Raw genomic sequence first — 23,499 nt, forward strand, 5'->3', positions numbered from 1 at the left:
GAAGTGGTTTCTTTTGCTTCCTTTTGCTTTATAAACGAAAATGTTGGCCCCTTGTTGTCTCCATCGCGGTTACAAATATCATATCTGAAAATAATTTTATTTGTATTAAATACTTATATTATATTATATATCAAAGAATGGATATATATTCAAAGTTAATTATAATTGAATAAGTAATATTATTTATGATGCTTAAAATTATATTATTTAATTTGTTATAAAATCGCGCGGTATTAAAAAGGAAATTCCACTACAAGTGTTTCGGCTTAAGAATTGCTTACTTTACTGGGAGGCTTTTCAGAAACTCAAAGAACAAAACAATATTTTATTGAAATATTGTAAAATAAAAATCAATAAAATTAGTGATTATTATTAAAGATTATGATACAGTGATAAAGGTCTATACGTCTATAGTTAAAGATTTTAGATTTGAAATTTTAAATAAATCATCTTTGATATGACACCACTTTATTAAACACAGAGAAAAAGAAGAAGAAATTATTTTTATTATAAATTTAAATTAATCATGCCTTAAAACAAAATACAGAATGCTGAATATAAAAAAAAAAAAGAGGAGGTAACATTGATCCGACAATTATGAGCCCATCATAATAATAATAAAAAGATACAGTACTACATATTTTTCTTGTGAGAGTTTCTTAGTTTGTAAGGAAGAAGGTAGGTGACCAATAATATATGAATACCTAGACATAAGTTTTCTCATACAAGATAGATAACTGAGAAAGACCAACGAGATTTGTTATATATGTCATATACATATTAATTCACTTAGATATAATATAGCTAAAATAAACTATACTTAAATTTGATCATATCTATGAAGACACCAAGATTTGATAAAATACATAATATTTTATTTAAGTAATTAGTTCGTTAACTAATAAGGTTTATGTAACTTCTACTTCTTGTTCCAAAAACACAGTGAATTGTTATAACCACTTGTACTAAACACAGAGAGACAATGGAATAATTGGAAATTTGAAGGGAAAAAAATACTGTTACATAACGTAAACTGTCTCTTAATCGATAAAACAAAAGAAGAAGAAGAAGAAACTTTTTATTGGTATTATTGAAAGTTATAAATAGTTGCCAGAAGTGAATAACATGACTATATATTAAAACACATGTGCAAGTGTGCATACTTTATTTGACAAATAAAAGTCTTAACTACATAAAATTATTCATCTAAAAGAAGATGCACTCACAAATAAAATAAATTTATTCTCATGAATTCAGTCACGTAGCTTGGAAAAAAATATATTGGTTTCTTTCAATGTAGCCAAAAAAAGAAAAAGTGAAAACGACAAGCATCTATTTAAACCATTAACAAAAAATGAGAAAAAAAAAATCCAAAAAATACACACTTGTATAGCCTATATATATACTCCCACGTTACTCCTAAAATCCTCAGAATTTCAAAAACAAAATCATTTCCCTAATTAAAACTCATTTGTGTAAACATGGAATCTTTAAATTTCCACAACATCAAATCAGAGAAAGCAAATGCCATGATAAGGTACAAAAAACGTCAAAGAGTGACAATGTTTTTTCGATTCATCGAATTCTGTATATTTTTCGTAGTAATCTCAAGATTTTCCACTCAATTACCACTCAATTATTTCAAGGGATTTGATTTCACCCTCGTTACTCCTCGATTCGTCTTTGTCCTTGTAAACGCCATTGTTATCATCCTCTTCTTCAAATCAAATAGTTCCACGGACAGCATTAAATTCGATTTATATGATGAGTACACACAAAAATATTCGATTTATTATGAACAGAGCAAAAAACAGAGTATTGCCGTAAAGGAGGCTAATTGTGATCAACAGAGGAAACAGAGCATTGTAGCAGAAAGGCGATTAGAGAAGAGAATTCATCGTAGTCATTCGGAAAACACTTTATGTTTGGCTCATGATGAGAAAAAAAGTAGAAAAAGAATGAACAGGTCAGCTACAGTTGGATGCTTGAAAAATATAGATACTGATAGTGTAAAACCAGCGATGACGACAAAATCATATTCATATCCAGAGGATGGGATGAGCAATGGCGAATTTAGGAAAACTATTGAGGCCTTTATTGCAAGACAACAAAGATTATTGAAGGAAGAAGAGTTTTCAAGTTTAATATCTTGAAAAAATATCTGAGTTTAACTATAACACATTAGGTGATCGGAAAAAAAAATTAGTTAAGAAAACAAATGTAAGTTTATAGCTATTTCAATTTAACTATTTAAAAAAAGTGACAAAAATAAGTTTGTGCATAGTTAAAAGTTAACTTGCATAAAATCAGGACCTAATTGCTTATATACATTTTAATTTTGGTACGTTATTAAGTTTTGGCGCCTTTAGATATGTACACGAAAAAATTAGGTGTATTTTGTTCTATATGTCATCATATTCAAGTGGATTTAAATGGACAGGTTAGGTTAAAATTGGGAATATTGAAATGGTTTGAAATAAAAGTCGAGTTGGTTCTTGACCAGCCCAAATTTACTTTGGGCTCAAATGAGCTAAAACGAGTTGGGTCTTGACCCGCCCAATTTGATCCGATTAATCTCAATTATTTAACATATTGATATTTAACTTTTATAATCACAATTTGAATTTCATCTCAATTTTTTTAAAAAGTAACAAATGGATAGATAAACTCTAAAAGATGTTAAATAAATAATAATTCATACCTTAAATATATGAATATATCTTAATAAAAAATTCTAAAACGGGTTGAAATTGGAGATTGAATTGGGCTCAATTGAGGATTCTCTTCAAATGTGTTATGCTTGAGTAGGTTGAGATAGAACCAAATTCAAATCATCTTGACCCCAACTTCTGAAATTCTGGCGGTTGGGTGGGTTACGTATATTTGAGTTCATTTTTGACACTCCTAGTAATATATATCTAGTATAATTCGCATGTTTATGAAATATATACTAGTCTCATTCATCTCCCTTCTCAATCTCGCTCACCTCTTTTTCAATTCATGAGTATCTGGTAGCAAAAATACATGTATTGAAATGTAATTTGCTCAATATATGATAGAGAAATCTTAAATTAGTGAGATATGTAATATTTTAAAACTAATAACAATATTTATTTTAGTGAAATAAGTCTAATTATATAAAATTTCCTATATTTAATTGCCATGATTTTTATACTTTTAATATTGAGAAGATAATTACTAATCAAATCTAAAAATTAAAAAGGTGAAAATATGGAGACAAGTTCAATGATTTTGGCCGTGTAATAGTGTCATGAGATGTTAAAAGTGGGAGTTTTGTGGTTTCTTTTATGAGAAAAAAATAAAATAAAAAAAAGAAGTGGTTTCTATTGCTTCCTTTTGCTTTATAACGAAAATGCTGCCCCTTTTGACGGTCTCAAATATCATACCGGAAAGTTTTTTCGTTTGAACTAAATGGTCGTACTATTGTTTTTGAGTTTTAATATTTAAAATTATTTTATCTGTCTTAATTACGTGAATTTGATATAAATTTAAGGGGAAAATGAAGGCTTTGTTAAAATTGATAGTGTTGTTGAATCAAGAAATTGCTAACTTTATTGGGAAAACATTTGCCGAACTCAAAGGACAAAGCAGTCTTTATTGAATTGTTATAATTTATAATATAAACATAAAAAATTAGTCCGACCGGTAACGATTTGGGTATGATTGTAAATGTTGTTAGTATATCTTTATTAAAGATTTTGAAATGAAATTCTTTAATATAAATATTATATTTTAATTTAGATTTTTAATTAATATTAAATAGACAAAAAAGTAAGATTGAGGAAATTGGTCGGATAGTGAGTTTCGCACTTTAACTCACTTCCGATCTTAAAGATAATGAGTTTGCCAGGAGAGAGATGTAAAAGAAATAATTTATTAATAAATTTGAATAAAATTTATTATATCAAGTATTTATATCAAATCAATATATGTATGTCATGTGTTGAAATTTATTTTTTCATTTTACTTCGTTAAATTATATAATAATAAAAATTATGTTGACTTGATACAAACACTCGATGCAAATTAATTTTTTAGCAACAGTTCTTTATATATTTTGTGTAATTTTTTATTTAAAAAAATAATACTAGTAGGAAAACCGGCATGCGGCAAATGACAATTTCTTAGTTTGTAAGTAAGGAGGTGGGTCTTCCAATAAAATATGTACACTTGAAAATATATTAACTAAAACATATATTCTGGGAAGTTTCCACGTAAGCTATAAAAAAGGAAAAAAATAATAATAATCCGGTACAGACGTACAGTATGCTAATTAAGCATATACTTAATAATATTTAACAATTATTACCAATACAGTGTGCTAATCATACTCACCTATTTTTGGCATGTTGCTTTAGCCTGATAATACGAAGGTATTATTTGGACAATTATTAGTTATTACAAAAAAATAAAAACAAATTATTATTGCATATTTATATAGAAATATTCATATATAGCCGCTTAAAAATAACTTAATTATCCACATAATTATAGTTTTCGTAATTATATGTTATATGGAGGATAGATGCGAGCGAGACTGGAGAGAGAGGGGAGAGAGGCGATAGAGGGAGATAAGAGTAAGAGAAAAGTGAATTGTATATGTATATCGGTTAGATAATTGTATATTATAATATGTATTTTGTATATATGTCAAGCGAGATTGAGAGAGGGAAAAAGGCGAGCGAGACTGGGAGAGAGAGGAGAGAGGCGAGCAAGATTGGGTGAGGGAGGAGAGAAGGCAGAGAATTGTCTATTATACATATGGATTTATATATGGCAAGCAAGATTGGGTGAGGGAGGAGAGAAGGCACAGAATTGTCTATTACACATATGGATTTATATATGGCAAGCGAGATTGGGAGATGGAGGAGAGAGGCGATCGAGATTGGGAGAGGGAAGATAGAGGCGAGTGAGAGAGGGCATAAAGCGGGAGAGAGGTGAATTGTATATGTATATAGGTCAAAAAAGTGTATGTTATACATATGTATTTATATATTCCGCCGAATTATACATTATACAAAAGTGACTAATTACACAAACTCGAGGTCAACCCACATAATTAATGTATAATGTTATTCGCGAGTATAATTATAGCAAACTATATATATATGATAAGTAATTAAATAGTATAAGTTTGCTTGATCGCGTAATTTACCCATTCATATATGACTTCCGTGAATATATCTGATTAGAAGTAAACTTAATATTTCTTCAAATTCAATCTGTTTGTCTTACTTTATTTCTTTATAATTTGTCTAAAAAAGAGTGTATCTTTTATTTTTTTTGGCAACTCTTTAATTCTAATTTTTCATATTGTATGTCTAAAATTATAAGATTAAATGACATTTTAATGCATATAATTTTCGTTAAGACACAATAATCAAAATCTTCATTATTTTCTTAGATTTTACAAGCAAAATAAAAATTAATCAAATAAAACAAATTAAAACAGATGAATAACAATTTCAATACACAAATTGAAGAAATCATCATTATTGAAGATTATAAACATAGATATTTGATAGAAGTGAATAACGTGAATGTAAAACACATGTAGAAGTGTGCATACTTTATCTAACAAATAAAGATCATAAACATATAAAATTATTAATCAGAAAAAGTTAGCACTTGGAAGAAAAAAAAATTATTATTTTCATGAAAAAGAAATTTATTAATCTCTTCCAATGTACCCTATAAAGAAAAAAGATAAAGTGAAAACGACAAGCATGTTTTAGTTCAACAATTATAAAAAAAAATACTTACAGTTGTATAGCCTATATATACTCCTCAGAATCTCAACAACAAACATAAAAGATTAACATCATTTTTCTCCTTGATCAAAACTTGATCCAAATACATTATTTTGGTTTCGAGTGAAAGTATTTATTTATTATACATGGAATCCTTAAATTTCCACAACATCAAATTGGAGAAAGCAAATGGTAAAAAGCGTCAAAGAGTGACAATGTTGTTTCGACTCATCGAATTCTTCATATTTTTCGCCATAATATCAAGATTTTCCATTCAATTGGCACTCTCGACAGATTATGTTGGTGTCACCCTCATTAGTCCTCGATTCGTCTTTGTTCTTGTAAACACAATTGTAATCATCCTCTTCTACAAATCAGGACATTCATCTGCTATAGATGGTTCCACGTTATATGATGAGTACACACAAAAATATTGGATGAACAATGAACAGAGCAAAAAACAGAGCATTTCTGTTGAAGAGGTTAATTGTGAACAGAGCAATGTGGCAGAAAGGCGATTAGAGAAGAGAATCCATCGTAGTCATTCGGGAAACTCTTTATGTTTGGCTCGTGATGAGAAAAAAAGTAGAAAAAGAATGAACAGGTCAGCTACAGTTGGATGCTTGAAAAATATAGATACTGAGAGTGTAAAACCAGCGATGACGACAACCTCGGATGGGCTGAGCAGTGTTGAATTCAGGAAAACTGTTGAGGCGTTTATTGCAAGACATCAAAGATTATTGAAGGAAGAAGAGTTTTCAGTTTTCAACATAAGAGATACATAAATTACAAGTCATATCATGGAAGAAACAACAGAGTTTTAACTAGCACATTATGTGATCAGATTTTGAGATAACAAATGTAAGTGTATGGACAAAGATCCAGCATTCACAATATATTAACAAGTACCAATAAATGGTCACTTTGGACGATCATAGGTTCCATGTCTCTCGCTTGCACCACCTTCCAGTATACACATACAAGACTTGTACAAATTGAGTGACAACCTTGAGGAACTTTTTGCGACCTTTTAACCACTAGGCCAAACAAATTAAAATTGAACTTTTATATACAATGTAATTTTCTGACGAAAGGATATCGCTTGACACCCCTTGTCCGGATAGTATTTGGGTATCAATGGCACTGATTAAATTATGAGAATCTTCCATTCAGACAGAAGTGAGCCTGAAATGTGTGGTAATGGAAATCGATGCCTTGCCAAATTTGTATCTGATCTTGATCACTTCCATGGAAGGAAAAAGAAAAGTTTCACCATACAATATTCACAAAATTAGGTACCATATTTAGTGTTATCATGAAATAAATTTTCAATGACATGAACTAATTTATTTTAATTAATTAAATTGATCAATAAAAATTAATGAGTTATTTATTTTTTTATATTGATCAAATTCATAATTTCAAGACAAATAATTCTCAAAAAGTTAAAAAAAAATTCTTTGTAAGTAGGACATATGGATAGGAATGTATGGAGATGGGGAGTAATATGAGAACTTCTATTTTTCTTAGTAATATGAGAACTTTTATTTTTCTTAGTAATATGAGAAGAAACTTCTACTCGTCTATTTTATTTTATTTTTTTTATAAAAAGAAAACTCATGGCAGAAGTATTCACCTTTTTTCTTTTTATTAATGATAGATAGAAATGAAAATAGTGAAGGCTACTAAAAAGTAGAAACATCTTCTTCTTAGGGTGTGTTTGGTATGGAGGAAAATGTTTTCCTAGAAAATGTTTTCCTTAATTTTTGAAGGGAAGGCATTTTCCTTAATTTTGAGGAAAAAGAGTTGATTTGGAAAACATTTTCCGAAACTTTTGTCCCAACCAAACATGGGAAAATTGGAAAACATTTTCCAGAAAATGTTTTCCTTCATACCAAACACACTCTTAGTCTTTTTTTTTTCTTTCAGAAATTAGGTTAAGTCTAAGAAAGACGGCTAAAGAGCAGAGGTAACTATTGCTCTAAATAAAGAGCAGAGGTAACTATTGCTCTAAGTTTCAACACATTTTTTTACAAATAAATTCTTAGAAATGTTTATTTTTGCTTTATGATAGAATTACAAATTAATTATGTAAAATAAATATAGTGCTATCATTAAATGGTTTATTTGTATTTCATAGCAAACTATTGTCAGTCGCCTCTCTTCCTTCCGTATCGCTCATGATATATATCTTAACTCGGACATTCATTTCAAGTGCATATCCCATTTTTGTACAGCAGGGTTATGAAAATCCACGAGAAGCGACTGGGCGTATTGTATGTGTCAATTGCCATTTAGCTTGTCTCTCGCGTATCTCGCTTCATACAATATATACATGCAAATACATATATCTCCGTCCTATACATTTATAATAATACAATACAAATATTTCTTTGCCCAAGTCTTTTTTCCCTTTCTCTCTTTCTCATTTTATACAATTCAATTCAGTTGTATACAAACTCAAATTCTATACAAATATACAAACACATACAATTAAATTGAGAGGCTAACAACGATTTATACAAATGAGAGGCTAACAATAATTTATACAAATGGCCTGCCAGTGAATTTATACAAATTTGAAGAGGAGCCAACGAATTATACAATTGCTTCTTTTCTATATATGCATAGCAAAATAGACATAACTTTCAGTTGTATATGTTTAGCGAATATATATATATTTATTTGTTATTGAGCGCAATTATTCAAACTTTGGTATAGCAGACAAATTTGAATTTTTTGTTTGCTATATGTGAAAATTGCCCCCAAATAAAATTGTCACTAAATATACTTTTTTTCTGTTAAAGCTACACGATTTCTTTTATTTTGATTTATGAAAAGGTACTTAATTATAGATGCAGATTAAGCAAAAAAGGATTTTTTTTGAATGATACTTTTGTTCAAGGAAATAAGCAATAGAACAAATTGTAAGAAGACCTATTATATTGAATTGACTCTTATACCTGATCATTTATTAATTGTAAGAAGAACTATTATATTGAATTCGACTCTTATATCTGATCATTTATTAATTATACGAAGAACTATTATATTGAATCGATTTTTATGCTATTTTTAAAAAATATATTCTTATTATTATAATACCTAAAAGACGTATAAAGCGCGTAGGTTAAGGTTAATTTTATTGGAATGTCATTATCTAATAGGTTGGTTTAATAAACGAACAAGGTCTTAGTTAATAATTGATTGTATCTATATCTCTTCCAATAAAGTTTGCACTTGGAGATAATTATAATGTTAAAACTATTGTTAGGATGGAAAAGGAAATTAATTTTGCCTTTTGTTTTGTATTTTTAAATCAATATAAAATTTGGAGCCTACTAAGTTTTCTATGTTTCCCACTATGAGATCGGGGCTCCGAAAGCCGCCCTCAAGCCCAATCATTCATTGAATTGACCCACTCAATGGGCCCATGGCCTGCCCCAATTTAACAAATCACGAGGGGCGAAAGGTTTTTGATATATATCTCGAACGCATAATATATAAATATGTTTTTTAACTTTATTTTAAATTATATTTATGCCCTTCAATTTTGGATGTATATAAATAAACACTTAAATTTGTATAAAGTTAAACAAATAGACACATATGTCCAACATGTCGTCCTACATGTCATTTTTTGTTCTCCGCGTAGTATGCCCTGCAGGACTCAAATGTTTATTTATATAAAAGTTGAATAATTAAAGTGTCTGTTTGTGCATTATGAAAGTTGGAGGTAAAAGTTAAAATTTGAAGCCAAATTTAGAGTCCAATATATGTATTATGTCTATCTCAAATTTATGATTCAAAATTAATATATTTTTTGTTATAAAAATGTAGGAGTATATATGATTCTTTTATCAAAGTTGAGAGATATTTTATTTCTTCAGATATTTTCTTTTTAAGTTTTATATTCTATTTGAGTTTTTTTTATATATCTCTATTATTATTATTTGAATTGTGATTATATTGTAATTTATTTTTACACGTGTTAAAAAAATAATGAGATATTTATAATAAATTTCATAAAGAAATCAGTGAAAAATATTTGAACATCATAATAATAAATCAAAAAAGTATATTAAAAATTATTTTTCTTACGTCCGTTAGACGAAGAGAATATAACACATAGAAATTACTTTATAACGAAAGGAATGTCAATTCTTATATCACAAAATTGAGTTATATATAGAGTAGGCCGTTTTCCCATTCAAGAAATACAATATACTGTCTTATCAATTATTTACCTTTTTCCTTTTTAACGAACCGTAAAAAGTAATAAAACAAATAAAAAACTGAGTATATGGGGTCCAGTCCCAATTATTTATACCAAGTAGTAGTGAGATGTTAAATGAAGGTTTTTTTTTCTCATTACTTCATGGTAAAACATTTCACTCATTTTCATTTATGTAACGGTATTTCACTAATATATAATTTTAAAATAAAAGAAAGATTTAAAAGTTTGTGATCTAAACATTTGTTTATCAAATGCAAGAGGATTATTTTTGGGTGGTATTAGTTTTACCTTAGAATTAGCCAACTTTCTTGGAGGGTGTTTTCTAAGTCAAATTAAAGAATAAAACAATCTTTTTTTATTATGAATATTATAATATTGTCACGTAAAATTATTCCGACCATATTGTGCCCACCATAATATAAAGATATGTATTTTTCGTGTGAGAGTTTTATAACCAAAAAAAAGAAAAAGTAGGAAAACCATAATATGACAAATTCAATTTCTTAGTTTATAAGGAAGGAGATGAGAGTTTTAATTTTGTAAAAAAATGTAAACTTGGATATAAGTTTGCCATCTGGAAATACATTAACTAACTCATATATTATTGATGAAATTAGAAGTGTCCAAAGTGTCAAGTCACCTCATTGGACAACAAGTAGCCAAATAATTGATTTAAAATCTAGTACTCACTGAATAGTATATCAATATTACAATTAACAGGATGTCAATTATTCTCACTAAATGGATAAGGTTATAAGTGCTCGTCTAGGGATAAAAGATAATTAATTTTTAAGATTTATTTCGAAATGAATACTTTATTTTATATTTGAATAGAGTGACAATCTTAAACATTCATACTTTGTTTTCTAATTTGATGTACTAAAAAAATGACTTTTAAACTCTCAGTCATATTCCACATTTAATCTGCGAAAATAATACATCACATAACTTGTATCAATTGTTATAATTCATGCATAGTTTCGAAGTTATCTCTTCTTCATTGTCTATATTAATATTAATAAAAAAAAAAGTTAAATACACGTAAAATTAGCTCCAAACAATTTAGATAAGAGATTTTTTCCTTAATCCATGTAATGCTGGCAAGATTCGAGGACATCAAGTGGCCATTTTTCAAAACATTATAGGATAATCCATACTGCACTTTCTCATTTGTTGTCTTTTTTTTTCTCTGTTTCGTAATTTAAATGAAAGTAAATTAAAACATTAGGGTCCATCACTTTTATGTGAATTATTAGAATGAAGAATCGTTCTTTTATCTGAATAATTGAGTTGGAAATGCCTATATCCTATTCTAAATTATTATTATTATATGCACTTGTATATCACTTTATTAAAACCCCATCAATTGAGTAAGTGAAAAACGACAAGAATCTATTTCAAATACAAACACAAAATGAGAAAGATCACCAATCTTTTAGCCGGACTGGTTGAAATATATCCATTGTTTTATCAACAATTTTAGATTTGAATTCTAAAAATAAAACTATCTCTTGGCGAGGAATGTATCAGCCTAGTAATAATTTTATCGATCGATATAAATTTAAATTAGATTATAGCCTCCTAATTAAATTTTTATTCAAGTTCAAATCACTAGTCTAACTATGAGATTTTAATTTTAAACTCACGAAGACTATGTGCCACTTTTAGATTTTGGAATATTGATCTAATTTTTATAAAGTGATCAACTTCTTCTGCAGAAAGTGACTATTTGTATAAATCTTGTCATTTCGAATATGCCCTCAAGCAATAGAAAATAAAAAGCAAAAAAGATAAATAAATAAATAAATAAAGACTTCATACTTCTATTGCTATATATATAACACTCCAATGTTGCCTTTAAAAACCACACGATCTCAAACCAAACATATTATTTTTCACTTGAAACCAAAATTTTATTGAACAAAAAATAAAATGGAATCGTTAAATTTTCACAAAATCAAATTAGAGAAAGCAAACGCTATGTTCAGGTACAAAAAGCGTCAAAACGTGACAATATTGTTCCGTTTGATAGAATTCTGCATATTTTTCGCCATAATCTCAAGAATTTCTACTCGATTTCCACTCAATTTCAAGCTCTCGATCGAGTGTTTCAAGGGACTTGGTGTTACCCTCATTAGTCCTCGATTCGTCTTTGTTCTTGGAAACACCATTATCATCATCCTCTTCTTGAAATCAGGACATTCATCTGGTAAAGATGGATCCACAAACAACGTTAAAATGGATTTGTACGATGAGTACAAGCAAAAATGTTCCATGAATTATGAACAGAGCAAGAAACAGAGCATTCTAGCAGCAAATACCTATTGTGAACAGAGTAAAAAACAGGGGAAACAGAGTATTCTAGTAGAAAACGTTTACTGTGAGCAGAGCAAGAAACAGGGGAAACAGAGCATTCTAGTAGAAAATGCTTACTGTGAACAGAGCAAGAAACAGAGGAAACAAGTGCAGAGACAATTAGTAGAAAAAAGACTTAATCGTAGCCATTCAGAGAGCTTTACCAGTATATCTCATGATGAGGAGCCTAGAAAAGAATTGATCTGGTCCGCTACAGTAGGATGTTTGAAAGTTATACGCACTGACAATGTAAAATGGGTGGAGGATGAAATGAGTAACGAAGAATTCAGGAACACTGTTGAAGCATTCATTGCAAGACAACAGAGGTTTTTAAGGGAAGAAGAGTTATTTTCATCTGTTGTATTAACATAAACAGAGACATCAAGTGTTTTAACTAATATACATTATTAGGTTGTTGAAATGTAAATTAAAGAACAAAGATAAATCTCTAATAGCAGGAGCTGCAATTCTACCTACCATATGATTTTTAATGTTTAAATGCACACTATCACAACTCTCAAGCTTTTGTCAAACATAAGATTGAGTTATTTTATCAGATTTTGCTGTCTGAGATATACTAATCTTAGATATATGGATTAAAATTAGGTGTACTATATTCAAGTAGATTTACATATATATAAATTACATAATAAAGTCACTCGCCTCCTTGTCCTCTCTCCCTATTATAGTGTATTTATAACCAAAAATATATGTATCCAAATGTATTTCTCAATGTATATGTATGGTAGAAAACTCCAACTCCTTCTGTCTCATTTTATGTGAGATAGTTTGACTTGACAAAAAGTTTAAGAAAGAAAGAAAAACTGTTAAAACTTGTGATTCAAAATGAATGATAGAAATTTATGTGATTGTAAATTATTTTATTAAGGACAAAATAGATTTTTTATAGTCAATTGTTATTTAATATATAAATGTTTCTTTTTTTTTAAACGAACTAAAAAAATAAATTAAATAAATTAAAATAAAAAATATAATAATAAAATATATAATATTTAAAAATATAAATAATAATAATATATATAGCAGTAAAATTTTAAAATAATGGAGTAGAAAAATGAGCAAGGAATATATCAAAGTGGTGTCCATCTCGATATACTCTAAATCCACCGTGTGATACCGAGTTTGCATAATATCCACTAGCCAGAATCAACAGAATATTTAATTATGTCATACACAATAATAAATCCATTTTAATGCAATTAATGTCTCCTTTTTTTAAAAAAAAAAAAAAAATTATTCTAGAAAAAAAGCACAGAAAAACAGACAGAATATTTAGTTACTCACTCACATAGTAAAACAATTATAATCCAATTAATTCTGATTATTTTTTTAAAAAAATATTCTTCAAGAAACATAGGAAAAACATACATAATATTTAATTGTCATACACAATAGTAAATCCATTATAATGCAATTAATTTTTTATTTTCATAAAAATATTATTTGTAGAAGAAACACAAGAAAGCATTATCCTCCAAGCAACAAATCATCCACGATACCACGATTGTCCAAAAAATTATAAGAAAGTAAGATTAAAATAAATAAAACACCTTTTTTTTTAAAATAATTAATATTAAGAAATTAGTTAAAGCATACGAGGTTGATTTATTAAACTAATAACTAGGTCTTATTTAATTGATTGTATCATTATCTCTTTGTAAAAAGGTTTTTTAGAATCACAAAAAGTTTGTACTAAGATATCGAAAGAATAATATACTTATAATGAATTCGAAATTTTTTCTAATAGCATCAAAAAAATAAAAATGAAGTGTTTAAAATTTAAATTTCAAGATAAATTTTCAATTACTAATTAAGTCAACCTTTAATTTTATGTTTAGAAATTTCAAAATATACCTATCGGTATAATTTTTAAAAAAATCAAGGAGACACATCCACAAAATCCGCCCCTGCACTAGTTGCACTTAAACATGATTTATTAGTTAAACTATTATTAGGATAAAATAAAAGAATAATCTTGCCTTTTGTCTTGTATATTGTTTATTCATATAAAATTTTGATCTGATTTGGAGTCTACTCAGTTTTCAAAAGGAAAAAAAAGAAGATTTAATTCATGATGTGCACTTTATTTAAGCTTTGCATCTATTTATTATATTTGGACATTTTACAGAGATATGGGGTTAATTATCTTTTATTTCAGAAGTTTATTAAATTACAAAAAAATTAAATTTTTATTGTTAACGAATTTATTATTTGATTATCTGCTAGATTGTAAATGATACATTATTTAATGAAAAGATGTATTCGAGAGGGCATAGAAATGTATCCAAGAGGGGATGAATATTCGAGAGAGGATATATGTACCCGAGAGAATATAGAGATTATCAAAATGAAGATAAAGATGTGTCTGATAGGTGATAGAAATATATCCGAGAATGAATTTTTATATTTTTTCTGTAAAAAAAGCACGCAAGTGTAACTAGAGAAATATCCTTTCTCTCTTTAATGAGAACTAAGATATTGGTTTGTCATTTATTAAAATAAATTTAATAGTTTTTTGTTTTATGAACTATAGTGAAAATCCTTTATTGTATTATTAGCTTCTTTTTGCAAAATATTTTTCGCGCTAAGCACTAAAATTTAGCGTCGGTAAAACTTTTCAAATTGTGATTTTCAAGGGGGCAAAGTGCAAATATTAGGACTTATTGATGTGGCTGCTAAAGGGGGATGTTTCCCGTTAATCCATCAAACGGCTGATAATTTAAATAATTAAGCAAATTGAGTCCTTTAGAGAAAAAGAAATAATTAAAAAAAAATGCAATATAATTCTTAAAATATTTTTTTTAATTGATCAATCATTCATTGAATTTGCCCACTCAATGAACCCCACGGTATGCTTCTTAATTTTTAAGCTTTTTATAACTCACATAAGTCCCACTGATATTAGTAATCTTTTATCTTTTAAATGACTTTTACAAATTAACTAAATGTCGTAGGGTTCAAACTATAATTTCTTTTGATATAAGAAAACAATTACTAAAGCAAAGGAAGCAACTCATCAAATAAAAAAATGTGAAGATATAGGTTCTAAGCTCAATAATTTAGGCCATTTAGTATAGAGATGTTAAAAGTAGAAGATATGAGGTCTTAGCTCAATAATTTTTACGTTGCATCAATAAATATACAATTATTGATTTTTAACACTTAATCATGATAAAATAGTATATATCTTTACTTTAATTTATAATGTATAAAGTTAAATTATTAAATTTGATCTGCAAGACAATATTTTTGAGTAATACAAATTAAGAAATGACTAACATTATTTGGAAGGTCTTTTTTATATCAAGTACAAACCAATATTTTATTATTAAATTGCCACGTAAATTCAATCCAACAATTAAGAGCCCACCATGGTTAAAAGATAAGTAGTTTGCTTGTGATATTTTATAAAAAAAAGTAGGAAAACGGTTATGTGGATGAGAAATGATTAATTTCTTAGTTTGTAAGGAAGGAGATAGGACTTCCAATAATAATATATGTACATTTGGATACAAGTTTGCCACCTGGAAATACATTAACATATATTATTGATGAAAGTGGCATATGATAAAAGAATTTTTTTTAGAAAATTAGGATTCATATTTTAACCTATGCCAAAAATAAATATTAGTGAACATAAGTCAATACTCTAATGTTTGGTTGGTTAATGGTTATAAAAGCTAGGGAGTAACTATTGATGTCACAGAGGGCTTTTAAAGTAATTAATCTCTGCATAACACAAATTTCCTCTGTTAATATCTTTGAAATAGTTGAGTTGCATGACATGAGTTATATAAAAGAGAGAAGCTAGATAGGGTAAAGAAGGTTCATCTGATTTCTCTTTGATGAAAAATTATACTGTCTTATTTGTTATATAATTGAAATTTATCTGTTATGTAGAAGTTGTTGAAATCATCTTTCTTTGAAAATCCGAACTCCAATTCTGATTGCACAACATTTTAATTCATGCAGCATGAACATTCCTACCCATGTAGTGCAAAGCATTATTATAACATAATCCAAATAGGACTTTCTCATTTGAATTGAATGAGAGCAAACATTAGGGTCCATCCCTCATGTGTTTCATTAGAACAAAGAATAATTCTTCTTATCCAAATAACTCATGTGTTGGAAAATGCTTATACCATATTCTAAATTATTATATCCACTTGCACACCAAATAGTATCACGTAAAACCAGCGATTCAGTTGCTGCTATGCCAAACAACATAGAGGCAATGGGAATAAGGAATTGTTATGTATTATATACCAAAAGCACTATAATTATTCTTTAAGACATGAATCGAATAAGTTTCCTAAGTGATAAAAGTAAAAGGGGGTTGTTTGCAATTGTGCGATATACTATTGTGTTATCTTCTATTTCGTTGTTAATTTTGTGATAAATTATATTGAGATGAGTAATTAGTATCATAATAAGTTGTTTAAGTTACAAAGTGAACTAGATATCCAAATTAGCTATTCTAGGATAAAACAAAAAAAAATTCTTATGTAATACATGTTATTTTTAATATATTGAACTAAACAGTCGATAAAAAATAATATTAAGATAACTAATCTAAAATATTAGAAGTTTAAACCAAACAACCAGTGTTGTTGGTGATAGTCCCTTTGGAGTTTGGACTAAAAAATATCAGAATTAAATTTTTTTTACTGAAATGTGAAACGAATAAAAAAAAGTTAAAAAAGTGAAAATTGAAAGAATCTATTTCAACACAAAATTATTAGATGAAAAAAGAGGCATGGTGGATGGTTGGAATACATATGTTTTTACAGAAATACTGAATTTGAATTTTAAACTACAAACTTTGTGCCACTTTTAGACTTAGACCCTTGATCTAATTCTGAAAAAGTGATCAAATTCTAAATATAATTGATGGCTATTTTCTTTAATAGGTTTATTTGACATAAATTTAAATTAATTAAGCTAGTAAATTTTGAATATGCCTAAAGTAAAAGAAAGGGAGTGTTTTCTGATTGTAGTAATAGAGTAGGTAACTAGTTTGAATTTTCTTATCCGTTCACTTACAAATATTATTATCGCTATGTTAGCATTATTTTATTTTTTAATTTATCTTACTATTTATCTGGTAGGAATAAGATCTATTTACGTCTCAATCTTTTCCGATAGATACATAAAGAAAGAAAAGAAGAAATAAATAAAGAATATATACTTGTATAGCGGCTATATATACTCCAACATGGCCTCTAAAATCCCCACAATCTCAACAACAAACATAAAATAAGAAGAAGAAGAACTACTCTTTCACTTGTTAAAACAAACAAATATGGAATCCTTAAATATACACAACATCAAATTGGAGAAAGCAAACGCTATGCTAAGGTACAAGAAGCGTCAACGAGTCACAACTTTGTTCCGTTTCATCGAATTCTGCATATTTTTCGCCATAGTCTCAAGATTTTCCACTCAATTGCCACTCAATTTCAAGGGACTTGGTGTCACGCTCATTAGTCCTCGATTCGTCTTTGTTCTTGGAAACATAATTGTCATCATCCTCTTCTTAATATCAGGACAGTCCTCTACTAAAGATGCTTCCATAAACAACGTTAAAATCGATATGTACGATGAGTTCAAGCAAAAATGTTTGATGAACAAAGACACTTATTGTGAACAGAGCAAAAAACAGAGGAAACAGAGTACTGGTGTACAAGAGACTTGTTGTGAACAGAGCAAAAAACAGAGGAAACAGAGTACTCTGTTGGAAAGACAATTAGAAAAGAAAATTCATCGTAGCCATTCGGACAACTCTCTATCTTTATCCGTTGATGAGAAAAGACCTAGAAAAAAATTGACACGATCAGCTACATTAAGATCCCGAAAAGTTATAAACACTGACAGTATAAAACCAATTATGACAAAGACAACAACCTCGTATCCAGAAGACGAGATGAGCAATGAAGAATTCAAGAAAACTGTTGAGAATTTCATTGCAAGACAACAAAGATTTTTGAGGGAGGAAGAGTTTTCAGCTGTTGTTTCTTATGAATCATAGCTTTTTTTATATAGTTCATGATCATGTTCGTGTACTAGTTTTTGCTCTCTAGACAATCTATCTTAATGCAAGCAAACAACTGATGTTTATGTTAAATAGAAAAAAGACAAAGTATATACATATATAGTACTCCTCCATGTTGCTTGATGAAAGCCATTGTGAGGTTTTTGCAAATGTAAGTTTGCCTTATATCTTTGTTAATATTTTTGAATCATTAACTTACTTTTGGTGTATAAATTTAACTTATCAATTTCCCTATTTTTTGTTAGTTTAAAAAGTTAAATATTTATTTTCAAATTAACTTTGTCAACTTTTTGAAAATATGAAGAAAGATCTAAGGCAAGTGAATCTAATAAAGTGTCATATGGAATTCCAAAATTAATTCCAAGAATATATTTGAAAAAGAATAGATATATAAACATGTAGAAATATGCCAAAGGGAGAATGTTCAGTCATTTTCATGCATTCACATTTGATCTATTTGGATTTTGGACCACCAAATAATTTGCACTGAGATTACTATGATTCCTTTATTTTATTGTTGTTAATAAAAGATTTAGATTTTGAATTTTCAATATATATATATATTTTTTTGGTAATACTGTCTCTTTCTTGTTAAGTTTTACACGACGTGAATCTGAATTTCGATATAAACGCAAAAAGTATCTCTCATCTTTACTAGATCTTACACGATGTAAATTTGACTTTTGATACAAACGCTGAACATTGAGTGGATTTTTTTAAAAAACATACAAACTATTTGAACCATAAAAAAGTATGATGCACTGATACTCAATAAAAAAGAATCTGGAAAAAATTAACAAAAAGAATATTTTTGTGGACAGTGGTGGAAGTATTTTAGATTTTCTGTTCTAAAAATCAGATGCTTTTGAACTATTGTAAGTTAGTGATTTGAGTAATGGAATTTTAAACATTTTTTAAATAAGGCATAAAGATAAATGCAAAAGTAGATCTAAAAATTGACTTGGAGAGACCACACTTGTATGGAACTGATCCTTCCAGAGAATTACTTCAATCTTTTCATATCCCTTTTTTAATTTTAACTTTTTATTTTCTACAAAATAATATTTTAATCTTTATATACTCTGTTCATTTTATATTGCTTATCGATCAATAAAGTGGATGAAAAATTACAAAATTTAAATCTTAATAAGATTTTTTCTTCATTTGTTTGATTTTGATGAATATAATTTTATTTAATATTTATTTTAATATGGGTTTAAACTGACCTGATCATCGTAATTATTCCGCGAAAAAAGTTTTTTACTTTTGCTCCTAACTTAATACCATATATTTTCTTATTTTTTGAAAAGCAAGGTTTTAGCTTTTTATTTGTTACACTTGTCTATGTTCTATACTTCTATCTCTCTCAAATCTTTTTGGGTGTTTAAATTAATTATATAACCTTTTAAAAGAATTCCACTATCCCTGGTGGTGTTCGTCCTAAAAATCTTTCGACTTTTTAATTATTTAAATGAACTCCACAAGTACTATGGTCTATTTTTTTTTTTTTCCTTTTTACACCAACCCACTATTTTTCACTTTGATTTTTTATAATGTTTCATGGGGAGGATGTGAAAAACATGCATGTAGACTCCAAGAGTCATGTCTATATAGAGATTATTAATTGGTTGGTAAAAAAGTTTTAATTTTTGTTTGATTAATTGACGATAACATATTTATTATAATTTCGTAAATCAAATCTAGAAGGATGATGTGTATGCATTATCAGTCCTACTCTTACTTTGACAAGGTAAAAAAATTATTTTCAATAGGCTACCAATTCAAGGCACTTCAAATATTAAGTACGTGAAACAAATAGATTAGTGATCTATATTGAAAACAGAGAAGAGAACAATAACACCAATATAATTTTGTTTAATTAAATCAGTTTCAATAATTAAAATCTATCATCTAAATTATACTTTATACGTCTAAAGACACTAAAGTAAATGTTATAATAGCCATAAATTTCTGGGAAGAAAAGAAGTTAAGCTATATCAACCATTACTTCTTAAAAAGTTTAAATTATGATTGAACATTTGAAGAAGACTTGCACTTAGAAATGGTTAATTAACTAAGGACTGAAAATAGTAATGGCACATTAGAAACTATTAAATCGTCGTGTTAAGATCCATTTCGATCAAATTAAAATTCATGAGAAAATGTTAAATTATGATCTAAGACTTTATAAGTTATTCAAACATTAGGCCACTGTTATTTGAAATGACAAGTTCTTTTAGGGACAATATTTGCCAATTTTTTTTTTAGAGAACATGCGCAAACATTTATTATTTTTCAAATTCAGAGTCAGCTATCCGCATTATAATTTAATTAATTTAAATTTACTGCTGCATAGAGTATCACTTGGGGGAAAGCATTTTTTAGTATCTTTTATTAAAAGAGAAACAGTCTTATTCACTGCACCACATTCTTTGATGATAAATATCGACAAGATAATATTAAATCAACACTAAATATTATTAAAAAAAAAACAAGAAATAAACCTAAACTAAACAATTTCTATGCTAACTTGGATCGACAATAAGGACAAGATCGATTCCTTAAAAGCCATTCCAAAATGCAAGTATCATGATAGACATGACAACACTTATTAATACAAGAAACCACACAACCTTCTAAGAATCCATCGTGACAAATAGAACACATGTCTAGTAAATTACGATCCTTAAATTCACTAGCTCGAAATTTCATTTTCTTGATTTCAATTTTCTTCAACAATTTAAACGCGGCTATTCTTGAATCCAATACCTCTTGAGTCTTTTTCCATGCATTCCAATTATAATCATGTCCCATTTTGTTATACAAATTCATAAAACTCTCATGTGGCAAATAAGTAACCTTTGTAATCCCCAAAGTCATGTACCAATGATTTTCATTAGATGGACATTCCTTCATACCCCTAGCAAAATTCATAATCTTTGAAATCAAACTATCCTTATTTGTCAACATCATGGTACTACTTGTCTTAGTATCACTATAACTTATACATTGCTCATTCAACATGGGAATTACATTCATCAAACAAATTAGTTTTGATATAATATTTGTTGCATCCTCATCTGAAACAATATCATCATAAGGAATCCAAAAGGTTTTAATAGCTCTATGATCATAGATATGATCTTTAAAAGACAAACATGATGAATGTCGTTTTATAGACACTATAACCATAATTGGAAAACCAATAGTAGCATTAACGATCTGATTTTCATTGAATTTACACATATTTGTTCGAAGTCGAACGCCACCGCCATGTGATTGTGAACATCTAACAAGAACATCAGTGCCAGCTTCTTTGAACAAAGCACTTGAAGCTGTTGCTGATGCTTTAGATGAAGCAATGTTTTGTAGAGTTGGTAATATAGGCATTGTTTTGTAATTGAATAAAAAGAGGGAGGAGTTGGTTGGTTTTTATAATATTAATCACCAACTCCTTATAGAATTGGGGTATGTCCTTTTTTTTTTTTTCCCTTTTTAGTTAATTTGGGAAACTTTTTATTGTTTAGTTACCGTATTAAAATTTGACTAAATTTATATATGTCAAATTATGACATATTATTATTATTTTGTAGAGGTATTAGTTAATTAACAAATTAGTGTTTTGAGATTTAATGAAGGTTAATTAATATTCATTGTATTTTACTCTACTAATTTATGTATTATATTTATTGAATTCACATTAAAAATAAATAAATATCCAAAATTATTGTATCTTACTATATTAGGTATCATATTTATTGATTCATATAAAAAATAATTATACATAATGTATAATGTATGTGTATGATTTATTATAATATGTTTTTTTTGTTGTTGTTATATAATTCATTGTAAAATAGATTCAAGAATTTATAATTTATTGTTAAAAAATAAAGTCATTTTTGTAGGAAATAAACTAAGAATAGTATTCCTTAGAATTTGTTATTTATGATTAATTTAAATATAGGATTCGTTAATAGTTTAGAATTTATTATTTGTGATATTTATTTAATTATGTTTAATTAGGGTTTGTTGGTTAATGAGATTTCCTAATCCTAGTTTAATTGGTTTTGAGGTTGCTTAGTACATATTGTCAATGTAGAGAAAGATACAAGAATTTTAAGGTTATCGAATAAAGTCTCCTACCCCTTTTATATAACTTCATATATTTCTCCATTATTAAATCTTACACTTGTATATAAAAAATTATTACTTTAGGGAATTATATTTTCTTCAAATATACATAGTGTTTATTATTTCATAATTAAATATTATTTATTGTATTTTTACTAAAAACATTTATCATATAAGTAAAATAGAAAATTTCTTAAAATTATATATAATAATGACTTCTCATAAAAAAGGTTTCACAAAATCAACAATGACAAATTAAATACTTAAAGCATTTATGTGAATACAAAAAGAGATTATCTCACACGTACTTAAACAGATTTGTAGTGAAAATACTGAAACTTTTGAAAGCAATAAAACACTTTTAACTATACTCAAATTTAAACAAAAGATAATAAAATTATATTTTACTAAATTATTTTAAATATATTTATACTTTTAAAGAATTATTAATTTATAATATCAATGGGACCATATAAATCATACAACGATATTCTGAAAATATATTATCTTATCAAAATTAATGATTTTTTTTAATTGACCCAAATCGGGACCAGAAAAATATTATGTTAAAGAAACTATTGTTTCACCAAACATAACTCAGAAAATATTAGGTCACATTGGTTGGGTTGAATTATGACATGACATTTGCCCATTGATACAAGTCATTTTGACACAAGCAACTTTGAAGACCTTTTAAGTTTTGATCAACTTGTCCATTTAACACCTCTAGGACTATCAGTTAAAATACACAAATTATAAAAAGACCTTTAAGCACTGCCATTCCATGACTCCATCGATAGTTCATCTAGCAACCTTCACCCCATCCCAGAATCACAGTTAGATTAGAATATACTAATCTTAGTAGCAATATACACAAATCTCCCACCCTGTTTATGTATATGCTCAGACACAAATGAAGCTCAACA

General features: G+C 27.7%; 5 protein-coding genes across 5 annotated transcripts; 4 read left to right on the forward strand and 1 right to left on the reverse strand.

The window, feature by feature from the left end:
- Nucleotides 1-1,385: 1,385 nt before the first annotated feature.
- On the forward strand, nucleotides 1,386-2,459 carry LOC107013355. The gene has a single exon (XM_015213285.2). The coding sequence runs from the start codon at nucleotides 1,482-1,484 to the stop codon at nucleotides 2,151-2,153; it is 672 nt and encodes a 223-aa protein (XP_015068771.1). The 5' UTR covers nucleotides 1,386-1,481; the 3' UTR covers nucleotides 2,154-2,459.
- A 3,307-nt stretch (nucleotides 2,460-5,766) lies between these two features.
- LOC107013361 lies at nucleotides 5,767-7,046 on the forward strand. The gene has a single exon (XM_015213292.1). It carries the CDS (start codon nucleotides 5,918-5,920, stop codon nucleotides 6,554-6,556), a length of 639 nt encoding a protein of 212 aa, XP_015068778.1. The 5' UTR covers nucleotides 5,767-5,917; the 3' UTR covers nucleotides 6,557-7,046.
- Nucleotides 7,047-11,864: 4,818 nt separating this feature from the next.
- On the forward strand, nucleotides 11,865-12,919 carry LOC107013371. The gene has a single exon (XM_015213298.2). It carries the CDS (start codon nucleotides 11,941-11,943, stop codon nucleotides 12,733-12,735), a length of 795 nt encoding a protein of 264 aa, XP_015068784.1. The 5' UTR covers nucleotides 11,865-11,940; the 3' UTR covers nucleotides 12,736-12,919.
- A 4,689-nt stretch (nucleotides 12,920-17,608) lies between these two features.
- On the forward strand, nucleotides 17,609-18,594 carry LOC107028110. The gene has a single exon (XM_015229163.2). It carries the CDS (start codon nucleotides 17,690-17,692, stop codon nucleotides 18,413-18,415), a length of 726 nt encoding a protein of 241 aa, XP_015084649.1. The 5' UTR covers nucleotides 17,609-17,689; the 3' UTR covers nucleotides 18,416-18,594.
- Nucleotides 18,595-20,959: 2,365 nt separating this feature from the next.
- On the reverse strand, nucleotides 20,960-21,829 carry LOC114075577. The gene has a single exon (XM_027913953.1). It carries the CDS (start codon nucleotides 21,827-21,829, stop codon nucleotides 20,960-20,962), a length of 870 nt encoding a protein of 289 aa, XP_027769754.1.
- Nucleotides 21,830-23,499: the final 1,670 nt, after the last annotated feature.

This window comes from Solanum pennellii, chromosome 1, assembly GCF_001406875.1.
Source record: "Solanum pennellii chromosome 1, SPENNV200".
Lineage (NCBI taxonomy): Eukaryota > Viridiplantae > Streptophyta > Magnoliopsida > Solanales > Solanaceae > Solanum > Solanum pennellii.